Raw genomic sequence first — 21248 nt, 5'->3', positions numbered from 1 at the left:
AAGGAACATATGTGCGTGTGTGTGTGTGGGAATGTACGTGTGCTGGTTTATGTATGCATGTTTGCTTGGAAAGTTTCAGTTTTCCCCCCCTGGCGCAGGAACGGGCAGGAATGTTGGGAGGGCAAGCCACTCGGTTCAATTGCGCTGGACATTCGACGGCAGCAACAGACAAGGACAAGATAGTGGAAGGCGAAACGGCAAAACGGCACCGCTCCACAGTGGTCATCACCATAGGGCCACCGTTACGGACCGTTTTCTTCTACCACACGTGATTGTTTGTTAGCGAGGGGCGAGTGTGCCGGGAAGGGTGAGGCACAGCAGTCACTGTGCCATTACTTACCATTAGCCGATGGGTTTGACAGGCTACAGGCTAGGAGCTTTTTGTTGCTAAGTGAAATTCTCCGTACGGGAAAATCGAACCGGCGGACCCGAGCTGGGTAAAGCTTCGCCACGGTACCAAGTACACGCCAGTCAGGACGTATTGAGGCTAATTTTTGGTCAAAGCAACCGGCGACTTGGATTTACCTTGCTAATGCAGACACAAAAAAACCAATGCAATGCTCTATAAAAAGCTTCTTTTTGCTTGATTCTTTGTACATGTCAGTTGGAATGAAAACGGTCTCAATTTATGCACATATTATCATAAAAGATTATTGATGATTATGAATGTAGGTACAGCTTATTCAAAGCAAAAATTCCAAGAAAGTAAATAAAATAGAGCAGTTATTAGGGATATTGTTCAAGCTGATACATTTGGTTAACACTTCTGTGGTGATGCATTCAACTAGCATTGTTTAATTAAAAATCCACACCAATTTTCGTATCTTATATGTGATAAATAGCTTGTTTATAATATTATGTAACCTACTCTTGATTTTGTTTAAAAGTACCAGTTTTTTAAATAAACATTTCGTCTTTTGGTATACCAAAAATGCTCTATTTATTCCAGTGAATGTCCAGTGATTTTCACCTACATTTCGCTGTTTATTTTTAGCAAACGGTTCCACGCGGGATGACCGCTGTGTGAGACACAAAACATTGCCGTTACTGAGCACCAGCCTGCCCGTCCGTTTGCCCCTGTCCCGGCGCTATTTGCACGAACCCGGGAATCGATATTCCCGTTACGGTTGTTTAGCTTGCTCCATGCTCACGTACCAACCAGTTCGTCCTACTTCCCTCTCCGGTACGGTACAATGCATTTTTTATGCTATTCCGCAAACTGATTGCATCGGAGCATATGGCGGAAATCGAAAAACCTCCCCCCTCCCACACACACACACACAGGCGCGAATTTCATCCATTTCATCCATTGGTATGTGACATTTATGAGCCACCTCCCCTTTGTCAATTCCGTCCTGCCAAATGGGGCTGAGGTTAATCCGCAGCACTGTGGCGCAAGGAACGGGGCGGGTTGCTCATTAAAATAATGGCCACAAGGGGAAAGGGTAAAACAGAGGAAATGTCGCGAGTGAGCGGAAAAGATTGCTTTCACCGGAAATCCTTGCTGGAACCGAAATGCGAACGGTGGCAGCACTCTGCTGGGGTGGGACGATTACGGTAGCAACACTTGGCCTGCCCCCCCCCCCCCCCCCAAACTCCCCGCCTTAATTCCCGATTGCGTGATTTTCGACAATCAATCGTTGGGGAAAAAAGTAGTTCGGGTGCTTGGGTGGAAACCAGTGGGGCCGTCACTTCGCATCGAACCGGGTTGACGGTTTGCAGCACATAATTAATGATGCGCACGATTGGACTGATTTGTGGTTGGTTGATTTGCCACGTTTTCCTGGCAACTTCCCCTGTGCCTTCCTCCCTTCCGCGCTGTCTCAATTGGCTGTCAGTGATCTCGTGCGCCCTTTTTCCATCCCCAAGTGGTGGAGCCGAAGCCAATTCAGGCGGGAGGGTTAAGAGAAGGCGGACCTGAAGCAGGCCGACGGAGCCGAGGAAAGCGATCACCATTCCACTCCAACTCGTCACCGGGAAAATGGGATCTCGATGAAAGTGTTGATGGATGAGAGCGAATCGTTTGCTGCTTTGCGCTTCGGTTGTCCCCCGCACCCATGCTCGCGTTCCGCTTGGGTATCGGGGTGGAATTTATGCTTCATGAGGCAATTTCTTCACCTGCACGGAACGATCGATAGTGAACGAAACTGTTGGTGGTGCGGACAGGGCTCGGTGTGTTAATTAATTGTGCCCCAATAAGTTGGGAAAGCATGGCGTGACAATTATGCAGCAAACACACGCACACACAAACAGGTTTTGCCGCTGTTTAACGGGAATCGTTTTCTATCTGGGCCACGCGGGAACCAAACAACACGAGCGCAAAAAAAAGGCAAAACAGAACTCCATCTTACCTGAACAAGCTTGCGGTGGCAGTGGAAAGATGAGCGTGGTGGAGCTTTTTCGCCGTGCCACAGCGCAACCTAATGACTGTGGCTTAAAGCTTCGTAGCTGCTGCATAAAGTCCGAACACTCCATCAGGGCAACGTCTGCGAAGTGCAGATCGCAGAGGATTTGATTCTGTAACACACACACACACACAAAGCAGGCAGATCAGTAAGGGACAAAAGGCGATTGTGGTGTAGTTTTAAGGAAGCAAGAAGTTGAATCACGCTGACCAGTAACCTACCTTGAACCGTCTTGCACGCTTCTGATTGGGGCCAGTTAGGTTGAGACCACATGAGTTGCACCTTAAACATTCCTCGTGATAGTGATTGTTCTCATACAGTGGCGAAGGCTCTGTAAAGATGGAAGAAGAACGTTCGGTGGTGTTAGCGGTTGGAGAAGTGATGCCATTGAGCTTTAATATTCATTCGTATTTCAAGAGCTGTCAAAGCTGTACTGTAAAACGTTTAAAACGAACAGATACAAAAATGATACATTAAATACATTTTAAATGTAATAAAAATCATGTAAGAGTTAAAAAATTTGTGATCTCGATCGATCAAACTAAGACAGAATAAATGTTAAGAAATAGTTTCTTGAGGAGAAACTAAATGACGATAAATTATGCATCGATGGAGAGGCTCTTATTCATGCAATGTAAAGAGCTGCGCACCGCACAAGCTGATTATGCACTACGGAAACTGCATCCAACTATTTCCCTTTACTTTGCCGTCCTTTTAAGTTGAAGATTTTTATTTTACAGCAGTACAGATAGCAAATCCATGACAAAAAAAGAAACGAAACGCGCTGCATTCAGCCGTGGGAGAAGTAAAACAAAAATTGAGCTTAAAACACAGAATGGCAACAAATACACCGATTAGTTCATTAGTTCATATTTATGAGTGCATCATTATTTTTATGAATCACAAACAGCAATTCATCAACAAACAACATCTGTAGAATTTCATCAAAGAGCTTCATCACTACATGGTTACTAAGGCACCGAACCACTGTGTGAACAGAGAGTGTTTTTCCCCATCAATAGCTTAGTTGCTCATACCAAGGGAAGCAAAAAACCCACTGGGAGAAAATTATCATTTTTCCCTGCTGGACACTCCAACGTGCCTGCTGATAGCGGACAGCAGGGGTTGAGAAAATTGTTTGATTGAATGTAGATGGATTCTTGCACGTTCATTGGGAGTCGATCGTGCCAATGGTGCTCAACGACGAACCACAGTGCAGTAAATTGATGCAGTCAATTGGAAATAAATTGTTCACTGTAGCTGGATGAGGTAACGAATGGTAAAATAGGGTAAAGCAAAATGGACGAGCTCCGCTTCTTTACGCTTCTTAGCAGACGCTGCGCGTCCAATCGTACCGTGTCGTTATGGATGGATGGTAAGAAAAATAGACAATTTTTCGGTATTTTACTTCCATATTTCAGCCGAAGGGACAGCAGCATAATACGTAGACAATTGTGATAAAGAAAAATCTGTCATGCCAATGCATCACTGAGCAATAAAAACAAGCAATGGACACTTATTTCGATAACAGGACACGTTTAGCATATGAGCTGCATTGTTCCGTCCATTTATTCCTTTGTAAGGCATGTGGCCTGCATATGAGAATGTTAATAAATGCGCTAATTGTGATTAAATAATCAATTTTGACGCTTCCGTTTGCAAGGAAACTTTGCGCCCTAATCGATGCTCCGAAGAATATAAATTAAATTATTATTATTATAAATAGATTCGTGCTTTCCACGCAGCGTGTTAGCTTGGTAAAAAGTTTTCTCCATTTTCTTTAGGCAGTAGTACAGCGCAAACAATTATCTCCGTACGAACCAATTAATAATGGCCCCCGTTTACCCGCTCCCATCTGGTCAGAGAGTAGCATAATTCATCAGCACAAAACGGCATGTACGACTCATAACTGTACTGGATCAAATCCAGATGCGTAGCATCGACGCATAAACGCCAGAAAAAAGTCTCTTCTTTCCCCGTGCGCCGTGCAGTGTGTGATGGAAGGTTGTGCATAAAGTGTACGGACCCGTGTACGGATGCGATGCTAGTTAATGGTGCTTGGGAGATGAGCTCGACAGCTGCTAAAGCACCAAAGTTTATTATTTATGTATCGAATTATGGGTAACGCCCGGGGGGCCACCCTAACATATCGTACCACTCCTGCCATCCTTCCCATCTCTGGTTCGGGGTTTTCCTCCACGGCCATCCCAGGGAGTGGGGGTTTCCGAGGGAAATCTATTACTCTCTGCACCGTGCCGGTGCAAGAGTGCTTGAGCGAGCTGGTGAAAATGATTAGCAGCGTGAACCCGCCCGGGGCGGGCTTTGTGCAGGGTGGGGAAGATCTAGGAACAGATACACCATTTGTTATGCTGCCCCTTCGTCGCTGTTCTTCCTGCTGCTGTGGTTTCAAGCGGACCTCCGTACCTACCGATCGATGGCAGCAATGTGGCCGATTTGCAACGGGGAAGGAGTTGGCACATATTTTTTTTGCATCCACCTTTCTGCTCAAGGGATAATCTTGTACCGCAGCGAAGGGAAAGTTGTTGTTTGCCACAACTTTTGCCATACGGCAAACACGGTTCGTTAGGATGGGTTTGCTCCCACTTCAATGAACCATAAAAAATCCATCTTCACGCGTTAATGGAAGAAGTGGACCGGGAAAAGAAAATGAGTCAATGTATCTTGTGTTCCTTTTTTTCATCGCTCCTCTCTTCGGGGTGCTCGGAAAAAAGTGATGGAGTTTGGTTTGGTACTTATTTTATCTGTTTGGCAGCTTTCGTCCTGCAAGGAAAGACTTTGTATGCTCGATGGGAAAACAGTGACGTATAGAACGGGCGTTAGTGAACACCTGAGCAGAAACTGTTAGCTGGGTACCTTCTCCAAAATGAAGCTTAATATTTAAAAGCAACACTGCCGGTCAGTTAGTAAATCATGGCACACAGTAAGGAAAAGAAAAGAAACCATTACCCTCCAGTTCCAGGCATTGTACGTACAATCCCCAGCGGGCTTTGTGCACTGCGTTATTCATCGCAATCGCAGCCAGAAGCTTTGGCCGTGTACCTTATAAATAAAAGTGAAGCCAATATTTTCCGATCGATTTGTTTTTTTTTTTGCAAGCAGTGAAACCAAACTAATCTCGAATTTAATATAATAATTTCATTTCATATCCCTGCTGTGGATGCCGGTCCAAAGTTTTCCTCCCCAAGCACAGCATGCGCCAACATCATAACTTTCCTTTCCCATGTACGCACGGAAAAGTGTACGCTGCATCCCTTGGCCGCAGGTAGAAAATTGCGTGAAAGCGGTGATACGGTCATCAAATATTGATGTGACAGATTGGCCGCACCGAGGACGCAAGATGATGGTGATCCGGATGGTCTGCAGGTGAGTTCGGCCCGGTATGGACGGCCGATCGTAAAGGTTGCGTCCATCGTTTTTATTCGCTTTCATCCGCGTTCGACCGAGATTGGAAGTGGATCGATTAACGGGGCCCGGGGAAATGGTGAGCATTGATTTTGTGTTGCTTTTTCTGTTCTTTTTTTTCTCGTTCCGGGACGTTTGATTTTCTTTGTTTCACTCGCTCGTTGGGTTGTCCGTGTGGCGACGCAAAGGTAACGGTCAAACAGTTCTCAGATTTAATCATACCAACTGTGTATACCGCACCCTATGTGTTTGGTGGAAGTGGCTAGAATATGGATAAACTGCATTATTTACTAAATGACGAGGGCACGGTATAGGTAGCTGGTAAATTTGATTGCTGTTTGCCTAGGATGATTATGCTTCGGGAAGTACCGAAACTGATTTAGGCTAATAATTTCTGCTGAAACATTGGCGAAAAATCAATGCTCCATCTTGCAGATTGTTCAACGCAATCTTCCTTCAAGCCGACAAAGAAATTACGTTTTATGACACCGAAACTTCCACATTCCATCATGGGAAGGAGGCGTTAATATACGACCAATAAAACAAATGACCATAAACTTTCCCGCTGGCTCACCATTACAAACGATTAAACTTTCGCAGCTTTCGCTGATGGCCGTTCGATTTTCGTTTTTGCCATCTTAAAAAAAATGGGGAAAAAGGTAAGTCCGATGCCTCACACTTCAGCCTATTGACAGTTAGGATGATAATAAATGACAAAACTTTGAACCTTTCAGGCTTCATAGCGGGAGCGTGATGTGTTTCCAAACGGTCAAGTGACCGCTATCTTATCCACCAGCGGCTTGCGGCCACGTTGAGAAGCACTCGAAGCTGCTCGAGATGGCGTTCCTTTGTTTTCCCCCCGTTTCGGCATATCTTACCGCATCCCATTCCATTTTGTTGGTGTCACAATTTTTGTGATTTTATCATCGATCGAGCTTATTCTCCGGCGGTGGTAGCGGTAATCAGCCCGTCAAAGTGTTGGAATTATTTCCTACCGTTTCTCACGCTCCCCTGCCCTAAAGCAGCCAAATGCTGAAAAAGTAAATGGCTATGGCATCGAGTGGAAGTGAAACGTAATAAAGTAAAAACAAAAAAAAATTCTGAGGTAATAGCTTCCGAAGGTGTCAAATGACACTACCGACACTGTGGTCAACCTGTCAAAGTTTACGGCTCCTGGTATTGGAGAGCCAATCGTACGATTGGATATTTTTCCTCACTGCCAATCCTTACCCACGTGAACCACCAACATGACGATGATGGAATTCTGGAAAAAGAATACGTGTTTGTGTATGTGTGTATGTGCCGTTTCCGATGCATCTTGCCTTGGTTGGTTTGAAGTGAGCACCAGAAGAGCACCAGCATGGGATGGTAAGAAAGGGTGGCAAAAGTTGAACAAAAGTCTTTTCCGTTCAAAGGCAGGGAGTGGAAATGTTCGTTTCTTTTTGCACCTGTCCGATCGACTTTGGCACTGAGTGAAAAGAGTGTAAAATAATACCTTCCATCACAAGCGCCAGTAGCATTCGGAGTGCGGTTTCTGCTGGTATGTTGGCAGGTGGGGTTTTAGTACTTTTTTTTTTGTTAAAGCAAAGAGCAGTCTTTGCGATGCCTGGCAACATCTTCATCTTCATCAGTTGTTTTCTAAACGATGCTTCAGTTGCTAGTGTCAAGCAGTAAGCTTTTGTACATTGACAGCTTGATAGAGCACGTAATGGAGTCCCCAAAAAAAAAAACAATAATTAAAACTAACGCACACAACAGTGCGTTAAATAAATCAAGCAAAAGGCTTGCTACCGAACACGCCTCCCAAATCTGTAAGGGGAATTGTGCATAAAGCAACCACCACCGTACGACTCGGCGTGATTGTTTACTCGATGCCACTACCAATAATCACTTCATCAAGCACGCAGAAGGTCATAAACCGACCGGCGTCACCTTGCGGATGCGGTATGCAAAGCGGGTGCCAGGTGCTGCTATAATTGCGAGTGCCACCGCAACTGGAGATGATTAGCATAATACCGACCCGGCAGCACTGAGCCGAATGGTTAACTAGCAGAAGCGAGAGCTAGCTCTCAGGGTGAGTGGCGAACGTGGCAATAAAGTACGTTGTTATGATGTAAGCCGATAGTGGGTTTCCGACCTGCCGGAAGGTGCGAGTGTAATAATAAAAGAAAGCGAGCACTCAGCCCGTTTTGGGGGGGCTTTTGCCCGCTATTTATTATGGTTATGCGCACAAGAAAAATGTGCCACTGGGGAGCGGGGTCACAATGTGACCCCGGTGTAGCATGAACGCTTTCCTTGCTTGATTGCACGCCCTTTGTGCCGTTCCAAGTGGGAGGGTTGAATGAATAAAAATAAATCTTTCCGATGAAATCATTAACCTACCATCGGTTGGCTGTGTGTGTTTGTGTGCAAAGGAGGGAAAATGTAAAGCAAAAAAAAAAATTAGAGCGAGAGAGCGAAAGATAGTTCAAGAGTATGTAATTAAGCTTTAGCAAAGCTTGAGCTTGAAGCAATGGGGCAAAGTGCTTCATACACCACCGTGAGACAACTGCAATAAAATTGAATTAATTCAGCACCACCTGACCGTGCAGACCTGTGACATTATTCATTGTGCTTTGGACCGTGGATCGAGTCGAGAACACTAAGCACCGAACCAAAAAGCTGGAAGATGAGATGCGGTCAGCGACTGATGGCTTGAATTGCAAAAGCAAGCGCACGGCGAAAGCGAAACACGCCTGTGCTGCTGCTCTAATCCTTGGCGCCACTTGACACTTGGCGGCACCGTTCAATGGGAAGTGTGCTTCTCCCCCTTTTGTGACTGGTGACACTTTTAAGCTCGCCAGAAATGATGACAAAAAGCGAAAGATTTGTCAAGAGAGCTGAAGCGTACCCCGTTCCACTAGCGTGTCTGTCCACGTCTTGAAGATGATACAATTATTCGCTTTCCTTCCCCAGCAGCAGTGGGATAAAAACGGGAGAAAGGCCAAGAAAGGACCCGTCAAAGCAGGGAAAATTATCGCAAAACTTGAAAGCGCATCACGCGAAAGAAAGGAGCGGTGTGAAGTGATGTACATGGGGGGAAAGAGAGTTTCACACAGCGCAACAACGAATGCGTTGCATAATTTGTAATTTAAAAAGTGACGACGAACCCGTCCCAACCCCCAGTCGAACGGGTCGAGTGGAAATTGATGAAGTGAATCGAGCTGGTGCAACTTGAAGTGAGCCTCGTGATGAAGTATTTTTACCCTCCGTAATAACTTCCATCCACAGTCCGTTCGGCCCGCTCAGACCGCTCTCTCCCAATTGCACAATTACGTTCATGAGCTGCGTTTTCCAGTTCATTCTTCGTCAACTAGTTTATCATCATTATATTTGCCGAAACCGGGCTGCTTCGTTGCTCGCTCGTACCTTGCTCTCAGCTATCCAGCGAGCTTTGCTGGCTTTTGTGTAGGATAGCGCAGGCGGGGTGTGATTCTGTCGTCAGGCTGCTTCATCACCGTGGGTCGCGGTGGTAAATGTGGTGTGCCCTCCCGACGTAAGACGCTGCATTTATTGCCCATTGCTGCCATTTCTCCCTCAGTCAAGTGTTGAGTGATGGAATGAATGCACGTTTCTCTCTTTTGAAATCCCTTGCATATTTCAGGCTTCTGCCATTTCGGAGCTCTATTCCGCAATGGACGGGTGGCTTTTTTTTGTTCTTCCACTGCGCCAACTTGAAAAGGCAGCGTTGTTTTTGGTGAAGGAATAGCCCGTTCGTTTCGCTTTCATTGCTCGTCTCTTACAATCAATCTTCTTGCATGGAAGATACACGCCCGTGTAAGGCAACCCGTCAATTTGCGATCGCGTAAGGTTTCATCCTGCTTTGGTAAGGGAAAGCATTACTTTGGACGTGTTTGTAGGTGGTTTTTTGGTGCTTTCGGTATTGCGAGGCGAACTTTGAGAGCCATAAAAACTGACGCAGCTTCGAATTTTGTTCCAGGAACACTTTTAAGCAATCGGAGTCCGCATTGATATTTTGGAACCGGATGAAACGGTTGCTCTTTTATGGTTTGACTGAAGGTAGAAAGCTTCAACATCAAACAGAACGTTTTAACTTTTTGAGTATAATCTTAAAGAAAATAATTAATTAATCATATTAGAGGTTTGAGTTCAGAGGAGTTAAACAATGATGGACACGTTCAGATATATAATAAACCTTTAAAAGTACAATGCTTCTTTTTCATTCGTTGTCGCATCGCTTAGGTTCAAATTTATAGTGAAAATACGATTAGAACAATCGCATCTCATGATTCATTTCGCCTGCAAACATCCCCTAAGATAGCATTTTCCAATGGATTTAACAGCAGAATAAAGTAGCATTACACAGTAAGACATCTTTAATTCGTTTCCGACACAGTCTGCCTTCTGCAGGATTAAAGCGCTCCGGGGAAAAAGCTTCTATTATTCCGTGCTTCCCCATACCAAAGAAAACAGAAAAAACGCCTAATACGCTCGAACGAAACAGCGAGCCGAATAGTTGTCGTTCGTAAGAAAAGTTGTACTCCGTTCCGTGTTTCGTGTCCCATGACAAAAGGATTACACTTCTCCGGGGCCGATAAATTACGTTCCATATGTCAGTCGCACAGCCGAGACACTTTCCGAGCGCCTTTCGTGTGCGTTTCGTGGGCAGGAGAAAGCAACGGGAACAGGGGACGCACGGAAGCAACGCCAACAAATGGTGGCTTGTCGGACAGATAATGCTGGACATGGCCAAATGTGAGGAGAAAAGAATTTACGACACATAAACACAAACATACATACACAGCGAACAGCGGGCAAAGGCATTAATCCTCCATCTAGAAAAACGTCTCTTTAAATCGGCGACCATGCAACAAGTGCGCCGTGCGAGCGTCTTGAGCTGAAGGGATTCTTTCTTTATATATGTTTTGCTCTCTTCTCCATCCCCAAGTGTAAGCCGTTTTATATGCCCCGTACGGGGTAGGACAGCAAGGCTCACTTTCGCAATCGGAACGAAATAATAAAATGAAACTCGGCACATCACACCATATCCTGGCCGGTGCTGCTCGATGTCAAATTGTAGCACAAACATCAAGGAAGCAATATAATCCCGGAATGAAGAATGTTTCGCGCTAAAGGATGGAACGAACAAAAAAAAGAAGGGAAATGTAGAGCGATCGCCTGAGGCCAAATGTTCGGCCAAAGCGAATGTACATGCGGGGGGAAACTCGAATTGAACTCGAACGCCGGAAGGCTGGCTCGTGCCCGGTGTACGGGGGATCAGTTTCGATTGGCATTTCTGTTTGTTGAACAACAGCAACGATGCCTGCTGGGGGACGGTTGCCAGTTGCAACGAGTTTGAAATTCAATTTTACATTTTTTGATTGCATTACTGTGATCCGTCGATGGGAAAGGACACACTGCACACGGTTGCCTTCATCGTTTGGAAAATGTGAATGTGTGTGTGTCAGGAAGAGTGAATGTTTGTGTGAGGAATGAAGGATGAAAGAGCAGTAGCAATTGCTGCAGGGCGTCCCAGTCGACAACGCTTCGTGTTGGGATTTTGAGTTAGTCGTTTGACCCGTTTGTTGTACGGCTGCGGGCAGGGATAGAGATATCGTGGAATTTCAACGGTGGAACATATCTTCTTTAATGGAGTATTTTTTGCTGGCTGTTTTTACCCGTTCTCACTGCTCCTGAGAAGTGTCTACTGTATTTTGCGACGAAAAAAAAAAGATACCATACATTCCCGTGCTCTTGGCGTAACTTTATCCCGTACGCAGCCAGTAGCTGTGCACAAGCAACCAGGCGTCTCCATTGGCTGCGTTCGGCAGTCGGGGACCAGTTTGTTCGTGTAGCACAACGTGGATTGACGTGAAGCGTGTTACAACGCGAGGCAAATACACCGCGATACACCAAGTAAGGTGACGGCTTCGTTATCTTTTCCTTTTCCCTTATACACTCAACAACGGGCGAACGCGTTGAGGGATGCTTTATGCGGGATGCGGGTCTTCTTTATGATTCGTAACGAATTCTTGCTTCGTTCTGTTTGCCTGTGTTACGGCAACGGATCGGTGAAGGACTCGCAAACGTGCCCGTCCGCTCGGTCGCTGGTTCAATAAAGCGTCGCACGATATTGCTCGCCTTCCACCATCGACGGGTGACGGTTTTTTTTATGGCTCGAACAGGTTGTGGCGCACAGGTCGGCGTTACGTTATGGTGCGCTTCTTGTCAAAGTGTTCCACGGCGAATCGGGGCTGAATGGGTGGGAATGGCAAGACGATTTGCTTAACACGAAGGTTTACGAGCATGGGTGGACTAAGAGTTACAGCAAGGGAAAAAGTCTTAAAGCTGGATGCTCCTTCCTTTTCAGCTTCTTGCCAGCAACCACCGTGGCATTCTTCGACGTGAGCATGATTTGCCTTTCGCATGGGATTGCGAATCATTTTAGTACCATTTGCAGCTGCGAGCTTACCCGCCATATCCCGAACATGTGTCGTGAATGTATGTGTGTTTGATGTGTGCCCTGGGCCGGACAAAATATGCCAAAAGACTCGAAGCGTGTTTTATGGGGGAAGGACAGTTGGGAGAAATTGCCTTCGGGGCGGAGATTATTGCTCGCCGTAACTTTGCTCACCTTCAGGAGGAAATGAAACAAAACCTTCTGCATCGATCGATGCTTTTGGAAGGGTTGGAATCGTCCTTGGAATATCCGAAAAAAAAAAAAGGCTCGGCAACCCCATCGACCACACATCGACACATCGAACGCCATTACCCACGATTCTGTTCGCTCGTTTATGAAAAAGGGTAAAAGGGCATTCCAGCAATCAACCGTAGCTGATTCAAATAGAAACTGGGTTGATGCAGGATTAGTATGGGTGTTGCTTTTCCGGGTTTCTTAAATGAACGATCGGAGACCTAAAACGAGCACCATCCAGATGGAGTTTATTTCCGGTCGTAAACAAAAAACATACAACAAATCCGTTCCGGGTTGGGTATGGCTTTATTTTTACTGCTGCCGATATGTGAAAATTGTGAAAAAGGGCCCACACACACACACACACACACACACACACACACACACACAAATCAATTATCGATTTCCGGGTCGATTTGGTCAAGTATCGATCGCTTGCTGCGGACACTACACAGGGATATCTATAAACAAAGTGTTGGAACAATTTCCTAAGCCCAAAGTACTCGCTGAATGGGTGTTTGCTGTGTTTGGTTGTTTTGATGGCGATGGTTTCGAGCCAACCCACCAGGGGGTGAGGTGAGTTCAGAGCTCTGACGCTAAATTGTAACTTCGTACTTGGGTGATGCAGTTTAGTGATATCATAAATTTAACCCAATTTACTCAAAAACACTTGCTCTTCTACCCGCTCATGTGGATGCCCGTGCGTTCATAAACTATTTATTGAGCTCGTATGCACGAGTTCACTGGGGATTGTGCCTGGGAACGGGTTTAAACCGTACCCGAACAGTTGCATTTGCCCCCCTTGTGTGGCCTTGGAGAGCAGTGCTGTATTTGTTGTATTGTAGTGCTCAAATTGCAACGGAGTTCATTCGGATATAGTTACCGTTTCGCTGTAGTTTTGTTTAGTGCAGTTGAAAAGCTCCCAAAAGCTCTCGAGACCATTGAATCCCCATTGGATCTTGTGGTAGGTGAATTATAGATTTAATTTGTGACCTCCCTTGCAGTTGTAAGCCGGGTAGCAACAAAATGATACGCCGAGAATGAAACCTTTTTCTTTCCCTATAACATTCATTACTAAGGTGGAGCAATCGCACCAAACCTCTCGCCCTAAGGCATAGCGGTAGTGCAATTATTAATGGAAAAATACAACGGCACTACCAGATCGTTAATTATAACACCCCGGCAGCGAACGGTTGCATTGATTCGAGCCTCCTGTCTCGAGCCCGAATCTCCAATTCGTTCCCTCCATTCCATTTGATTAACCAAACACTTGAAGCGTGAGTGCTTGTCTGGGCACGAAGCAAGGCGTTTGATGTTCGCGGCGTAAATTAGCATCATTAATCTTATCGACGTGCGTCGGTTTGAACGAATGAACCGAGTTGGTGTGGCGTCATTTTCGGTTCCACTGATTCCGGTACAAGTGAACGTGATGGAATTGATATCATTCATCAAACAGCGCGGCACCGTGCACACACACACACATAAACATGGAGTGTGAGATAAGAGCGTAAAGGATGTTGACGCGATCAAAGAAAACCCATAGCGCGACAGTTTCCTTTTCCAAAGCGAGGGTTGAAAGAATGGAACCAAAAGAGTAACAACAAAATGGCACCACTCAAACATGCTCGATTTTGATTTACTTGGTGGAGCATTAGCTCGGAAGAATTTCGATCGGCTGGTGTAACGTAACCCATGAGCCTACCGGATGGAGTTCATCAAACCGCTCGCGGTGAGAAGTGGAAGAGAAAAATAAAACAAACGTACTCACACACATAGTAGGCGAAATAGAAAGCACAAACGCTAGCTTCATCATCATACCAGCGTTACAACAAAAGGGGCACACTGACGTGGAAGAAGCAAGCTTCCGGGCAAATGCACCATCAAAACAAATTGTTACCTGCGGTGGCAAGCAGTGACAAGGCACACATACAGGTATCTTGACTGAAAAAAAAAAAACAAAAATATTGAGGCGAGCGTTTGTGCAAAGTAAAAGCTTTTACTCGTCGTACAGTGTTCGTCCTCGCACCATGAGGCCTCGCTCCCTAAGATTGTCTCGTCGATGATGATGATTCGTTTTCAAAGTGTTTCAACTGGCGTTGCCCGGGAAACCGACGATAGCAAACACCCCAGCCGCCTTGGGACACAGGCAGTAGGCGCATATATACCAGTACACACCTCTTACGTCGAGCAGTCGGGCAGCGCACTTTCGATGAGCCATCTCATCAAATGGAAGATCACCTTGAGATGAAGTGTCGCACCGTGAGGGGGAGGGGAAGGATTGGTCTATTGTTTGCGCACACCGATAGGCATTCTATCCGAGAGACATAAATCTTGTCCGCTTCCCCGATGTGCGGCTTCATTCTTCTTCAAGTCCTCGAAGTACGTTTATGTGCGTGCGTGAAAGTTTCTCGTCCTCTTTCTCTCGCTCTCTTGCGTCCAGCTGTTACTACTGTGTGTACATCATGAGTTTGCGCCTTCCCTCGCGGTCTGTGCCCTTTGCATGGGGCCCGTTTGAATGAAATATCTTTTACCGGTAGAACCGTTCACCTTTCTTTTTTTTTAGGTCCGCCATCCTTCCTTTTGCAACACAATGCCATCTCGAGCTGGTGGAAAACCGACACGATCGGTAAGGTTTCTTCTGTTTATAGTTAAAGTGCGGAGGAGTGCCACCGAGGGCTACGTACAGATCGATGTCAATCCAACAATACGCATCGGTATGAATACTCGCAGCGAAAGTTGAGCGCAAAACGTAGCGGCGCAAGCGTTACGAGAGGGAACGGCACTTGAAATGGAGAGTTGATGCTTCCCATGCCTGCCAAGCGTATGGGTGGGTGGGTGGTGGTTGGATGGTTGGAAAAGTGGGGTAGATATCGTTGCTTGTCGTAACGCAGCAGCGGTAGGCGCTAGTACCGTTTGTGCGATGGTTGCTGTGCGGTACGATTATAATGGCCGACTCATCTGGTGCTCAGCATCGCGCATAATCGCACCATGGCAATCGTCACCAACATGTGGGACATTAATCTTGTCGGGCTGATCGCGTCATGTGCGATAGTTGTAAATTTGCGTCGTGAGTTTGGTTTTTTTTTTTGCAGGAGGGGGCGATTGAGCGGTCCGTGCCACGGTTGCGGAGTTTGTTGGTGGTTCCGAAAATAGTACGTTGTTTAATTTTGCACGTCACACACAGAGCGGTTATATAATTATATCGTTATTTTAAACCTTCAAAGCTTATGGAAGTCGTCTTTCTGAGTGTTTCCTTTGTATGGCAAATTGTTTATTTTAATAAATTAAATCACAAAAATTAATCTGCAATGCAGTAAAGCATATTATAGTACTAATTTATGTTATCAAAATTATTTACAACGAACGAATGTACGCTGCCCTTCATTTGAAAGACCAGAAAATAGAGTTAAAGTCGTATTGTCTTTATACAAATCGGAAAAAACTCAACCTATTTAAATATGAAATAAATTAAATGTTATTGAAAACACAAATAACAAAATAAGTTTTTTTCTCAATAGAAATGTAGCTTAAAACATTTACAATGCTCCATATCATAAAATATTCAAATTAATACAGTAGATTATTAGGATTGTTGTGTCAGTTGTATTGAATTCCAAGCGTTTCTCTATAATCACAACCTTTACTCAAAATAAAACAAGCATTTTTACGTAAACATTTTCCCAACTCAGTTTCAGGTGCGGCTCTGTACCTTTCGGATAAATTGAGCTTATTCATCGTCGCAAGAAAAAAAAAAATGCTAATTTTACAATAAAGATCAAACATCAGAATGGGGAGCTAGCCGAAGCAAGAAACCCCAACAAACAGAATAGCCCCAAAGTAAATTTTAAATCGAAGCTTTAAATTAAACCAATTTGCATAAAGTTTTGCAGCATAAAGGGGGCAAATTATTCCGAGAATGGATTCTACCGCAGCCGAAGGGGGGGGGGAGGTAGGTTTGTTAAGCTCAACCGACAATTCCCACTGAAGGTTGGCGCCGTCGGGGCGAATCGTAGACAAACTTAAATTAAAACCTTCGATTTCTTACATCCAGCCTCTATACGCTTTGCTGGAGCAGGTACTACCCGGTAACGATTGGTACTCCAGTTCCAAGGAGAAGGAACAAAAAAAGGTAAATATGCTCCCGGCAGTTCGATATGTTGGTCGATATTAGACCGCACGGAATTGCAGGCCTCGGATTGGTCCATTCAACAGAAACAGACGAACGTGACAGGGGTAGATGTGTGTGTGTGTGTGTGTGTGTGTGTGTGTGTGTGTGTAATCTTCGACTTTTCCCAAGCCATAACAGCAACTCAAATTAGCTTTTCCAACTTCAGGCTGCGAGGGTGGAAAGATTTGAAGAATATATAATAGTCTGCCAGAATGTTCGATCCAGATATACGGCATGGGCAGCAAATACAAGATGCACAAGTGATAACCGTTCGTACTAATTTGGACCGTATTTGATAAAGGAGAGAGGGCGGCAGAGCTATTTTCGAGTAATTCAAAAAATAAATGGTTAAGCGAAGCATTTCTTCGTTATTTTTTGCCGATGCCGATGGTAACCCACTTAATAGATGAGATGAAAGAGAAAAAGATGCCTTTAAAGTAAGTGCGCCTTCCATCAGAGGAAAGGTAAACCTTACGAACCACACCTTTCCATCTCCGTTTAATCTGATAGTTTGAAAGCTTACACATAAAAACGGTTATTAAAAGAAACACGGACACATATCAAATATCAAAACCTACAATCAAACCTTCAACAGTGTTCACCCTTTTAGGATTAATTTACTGCTTCTTAGAAATGAGGAACAGGGCATTCAAAAATATAACCAAAAAAATGAATCCGTATACATTAAGTGCTACCGCGGTACCGATAGGAAGGAGCAATAGAATCGAGGAATGATATTTTTCTGCTACAACTGCCCCTAACAGTTCAGCGTATGAGTGGATAAAACGCACGCTAGCAAGCGGCACCGAAGCACAAAATGGTTGCATCGGACAGGTTCCGAGAATTCGAGCTTGCGGGTGAAATGGTTGGGTAAAGCAATCAAAACTCAAGTCAGTCGTCTGTAAGATGACCGGTTTGATGAAGAGAATGTACCATTTGTCAGGTCTGTGTTTTACTCCGCATCATTCCCCCCAACTCCCTCCCCTCCTTCCCTTTTGTCTAACCCCTTTTTTCACACAGTGTCTTCCCTTTCTCTGTTTATCAAAGGAGTCAATCCGTTTCGCAAAACAACCCATCCCGGTGGGTTGTGCCGGTCCGTACTTTCATCTGGATGTTATTCTTTTTTCATCTCCCCCTTGGTTTTCACATCGTCCCAGCTGTATGCCCAGTGGGGAGAAAAAGTGGGGGACCGATTTCGTTGCAATAGGAATAGTTTGGCCCTCACAGAAGACGGCCACAAGGTTCGCTAGTCTGTCGCAAACGACCCACTTGTGGTCAGTGTTATGTTGTTTAGTAGCTTGGGTTGTGTGTGTGTATGTAGGTACATTTTCCCTTTTCGCACCGTTCCGTTGTGGGTTAGTGCTTGTTACCTTACCGAAGGCAGCTCTCTGCCGTGCTTCGCGAGGATTCATTTTCCCACAACGGAGACATGGGTTGCACACAAGCACACACACACACACACACACACACACACACACACACACACACACACACACACACACACACACACACACACACACACACACACACACACACACACACAAAACAACGTAAAACTACCACCTTTCACGGGCTAGGAATCGGGCAAGATCGGGTAGCACCGCTGGGCTGGGCTATTTCCCACCGCAGCAGGGCCAATTATCGCTATCCGGATTTTTAGGTTCTGTTGGGCGGTGCCTGTATCAACGGATTTTTTTGGTTGTTGTTGAGTGTACCAGTACCACTCAACTGCAGCCACTGGAGATCACACAGGACAGGACCGTCACATTCTAAGACGGGAGTTTGGGTGTGTGGTTGGGTTTGCCAAGAAATAGGGCTGAAAAAAGGATGGATTTTATAACCAAAGGCCATTGACCATCCAAAGTGTGTGTATGTGTGTGTGTGAAGCAAAACAACATTTGGTGCCATGCGTACACGTACATCCATATCGCTTTCATACACCCGTGTTCCACCCTTTTCTAAGCTGACCAGTCGGTGTGTGGTTCTCGCGGGATTAAACCCAAGCCAAGAAATTTGACGATGGCAAGCGTCACTAGGAGAGTTATGGGAGTTACGTTCGGGAAGGTCGAAACCTTGCCAGACCACACTGGCCTATTGTAACACACGAAAGGCCGAACGTTGCCGCTTACTGTTTCCAGTTCCCCAAAAAAAGAAATGATGCGTAGGATACTGCACTATGTCCAGCAAAGCCGAACATGTCGGTGTCGATACCATAACCTTCGTGAACCCCGGGGGTTCTTTTCCACAGGCCAAAGCCAAACTAAGGTTCATACTTTTGGGTTACACAAAAACCCAAAATTCGGAGTGTAAAAAACACCCTCAGGCCACGGACCATTCACCGGTTGGAGGTGGTGGGCCATTCGCCAGCATCATCAACGGCAAATCGAGGTCAAAGCGGTTCGGTTTGGGGCCGTTGGTTGTACATCTCTCCCGCAGGAAACATTCCAAAGTTTCGGGCGCGAAAGATATTGTTATTGCGATGCGATGGATTCGGCTAGTAAACAGCTTCGAGGCTGTATTTATTGTTTTTAAAAGTATTTTTTACCCCATCCCGCCCATCCAACAGAGGAAGAAAGGAGCTTGTAAAGCACCTTCAAAAGCTCCCTAGGACACACATTTGTATTCTGTGCAGCTTTTCGACCGAGCGAAAGAATCCACCCCAGTCGGATGATTTAAATTACCCTCCGAGTACGCTTGTTTGACCGTTCGTTTAGAGGTTGGCATGGGAACGGATCATATCCAGTACGAGCTGGTCGTTGGATGGTTGCCGAGCAGCAACAAAGATACACAAACGAATAAGCCGGATAGGATTTCGTCGATAATCTCGGGGCTTTGCAGCTTGGAATCGGAGTTGCTTTCCACCTCGCGCGAGCTGCTGTCGCCCCCCCCCCCCGAAACGAGCTTTAACTTTATGCTTCGACACTTCTTGGTCTGGGTGGGGAGGTCAGATTGAGATGATTCATTGGAAGGACAAACTAGTAATGATCCCCACACTGTCTGTGCTCGCTGGTTGATTTTATTTGGTTGAGTGCCCGTTTTGATGGTGGATTGGCAACACGAAGCAAGAAATATGCAGCAAGTCCGCGGGGCTTTGTGAGTGATCATGAATTAGGCAGCGATTGCAGATTCCAAAAGTTAGCCCCCCTCTACCCACGCTGGTGAGATGTGAAGAGAAAGAACAAGTGGGGCGGGATTATACCTCCTCCCTTTCCTCCCGGGGGACACATCGTGCGCACCCTACGGACGACAAATCGGTCCGCACTACGCCCGCACCAGAGATGTGACAAGGATCATGAGTAAAGCTTTTCCCAGTAGAGAAAAGCTTCCCCCATGGGGCGGAAATTTTGTGTAGCAGCCGGCGAGACATCGGAACCAACCGACCTTTGTACTGGTTTTTGTCGACCTGAAGGCCGAAGCCAGCAAGGTAGTTGGTCCTAAAGTCCTGAAGGACTCACGCGCGATGATGGCACTGGTGGCCGGGCACGGTTCGGTTGGGATTTGAGATTGAAGCGGCGGGATTAGCTGAACCGAGAATAACACTGAGACACTGGAACTTAACTACTCCCAGACAGACAGACACACAGCTCAGGTGAGTATTGTTTGAAAGCGCAGTTCAATGCTGGTCCGGTTGCGCTGCCATTGCTTAAATGGTGAAATAGACACAGCGCTTAAGCGCCATATAACGCGAACGAAAAGAGTTGGTTCTTAAAATAGATGGCACTGGTAAAGGGGCGAGGCATGGCAGGAGATTGAATTGTGCGCTATTTGCGGCGTCGGTACCTGATTCGTGCGACTGTTGCGAGCTTCCGTGCAGCCGGCGAAGCTTACCTGCGAATAAATCGGGTAAAAAGGGAAGAAAAAAGGGCACATTATAGAAAAGGGGAAGTTCAATAACTGGCTAATGATGATAAATTTATCGCTGCGTGTAGGATTGAGTTTGTGCGATTGCTTTACGCGTTTGTCCGCCGAATGTTGTCTATATTCAATATCCGAAATGCTGATTTTCGTGTGAAGTTATCAATTTTTGGGGTGTACAAACTGATAGGGCAAACTTTAAAAAACAAGTTCTAGAAATAAGGCATGTTGTAATATGCTTTAATAGCTTCTAGATCCATTGAAAGATAGTATTGCAAATTAATTTCATTGGCTTTCGTTCCCAGGTTGAAACGATGCAGCTTGATTGGCTCGTACATCGCGCACTCGATGAAAACGATCAGCCAAAATGGGGGGAAAAAAACATACCAGCCGTATCGAAACAAATTACCCTATCTTTCAACCATCGGACCAACGCAACAAAGCTACAGGCGTTTTATCATTGTGTTGTTGTTGTTTCCGGCTTGTTTAGTGCCGAATCTAATACCGAGCCCCGATATCCCTTCTTCGACAACACACAGCAATCAATACAATGACAATCAATCGATGATGATGATGATGATGATGATGGAGCATAGGCACATAGAAGCGGGAAATGACACAACCTACAGGTCAACCATTCCTTCTCTCTCTCTCTCCCTTTCTCCCGGGAGGGTCACCGATCAACGAAGCAGTTTTGTAACGG

At 45.6% G+C, this 21248-nt stretch overlaps 1 protein-coding gene across 8 annotated transcripts in view; it reads right to left on the bottom strand.

Moving 5' to 3' along the window:
* The window catches only part of LOC121603549, a 161407-nt gene that overhangs the window by 54058 nt on the left and 86101 nt on the right, over positions 1 to 21248 (bottom strand). For 7 of the 8 annotated variants that reach the window (XM_041932418.1, XM_041932415.1, XM_041932420.1 and 4 more), the window contains 3 exons: positions 20471 to 20518; positions 2627 to 2736; positions 2352 to 2517 (listed from right to left, as the gene is read on the bottom strand). In XM_041932418.1, the coding sequence (XP_041788352.1) occupies positions 2352 to 2517; positions 2627 to 2736; positions 20471 to 20518 (324 nt within the window). The remainder of the gene's footprint in view (positions 1 to 2351; positions 2518 to 2626; positions 2737 to 20470; positions 20519 to 21248) is intronic. The other variant, XM_041932422.1, reaches the window with a different exon arrangement.

Source organism: Anopheles merus, chromosome 2R, assembly GCF_017562075.2.
Source record: "Anopheles merus strain MAF chromosome 2R, AmerM5.1, whole genome shotgun sequence".
Classification (NCBI taxonomy): Eukaryota; Metazoa; Arthropoda; class Insecta; order Diptera; family Culicidae; genus Anopheles; species Anopheles merus.
The sequence above is the reverse complement of the archived record's forward strand: the minus strand, read 5'-3'. Positions and strand labels throughout refer to the sequence as shown.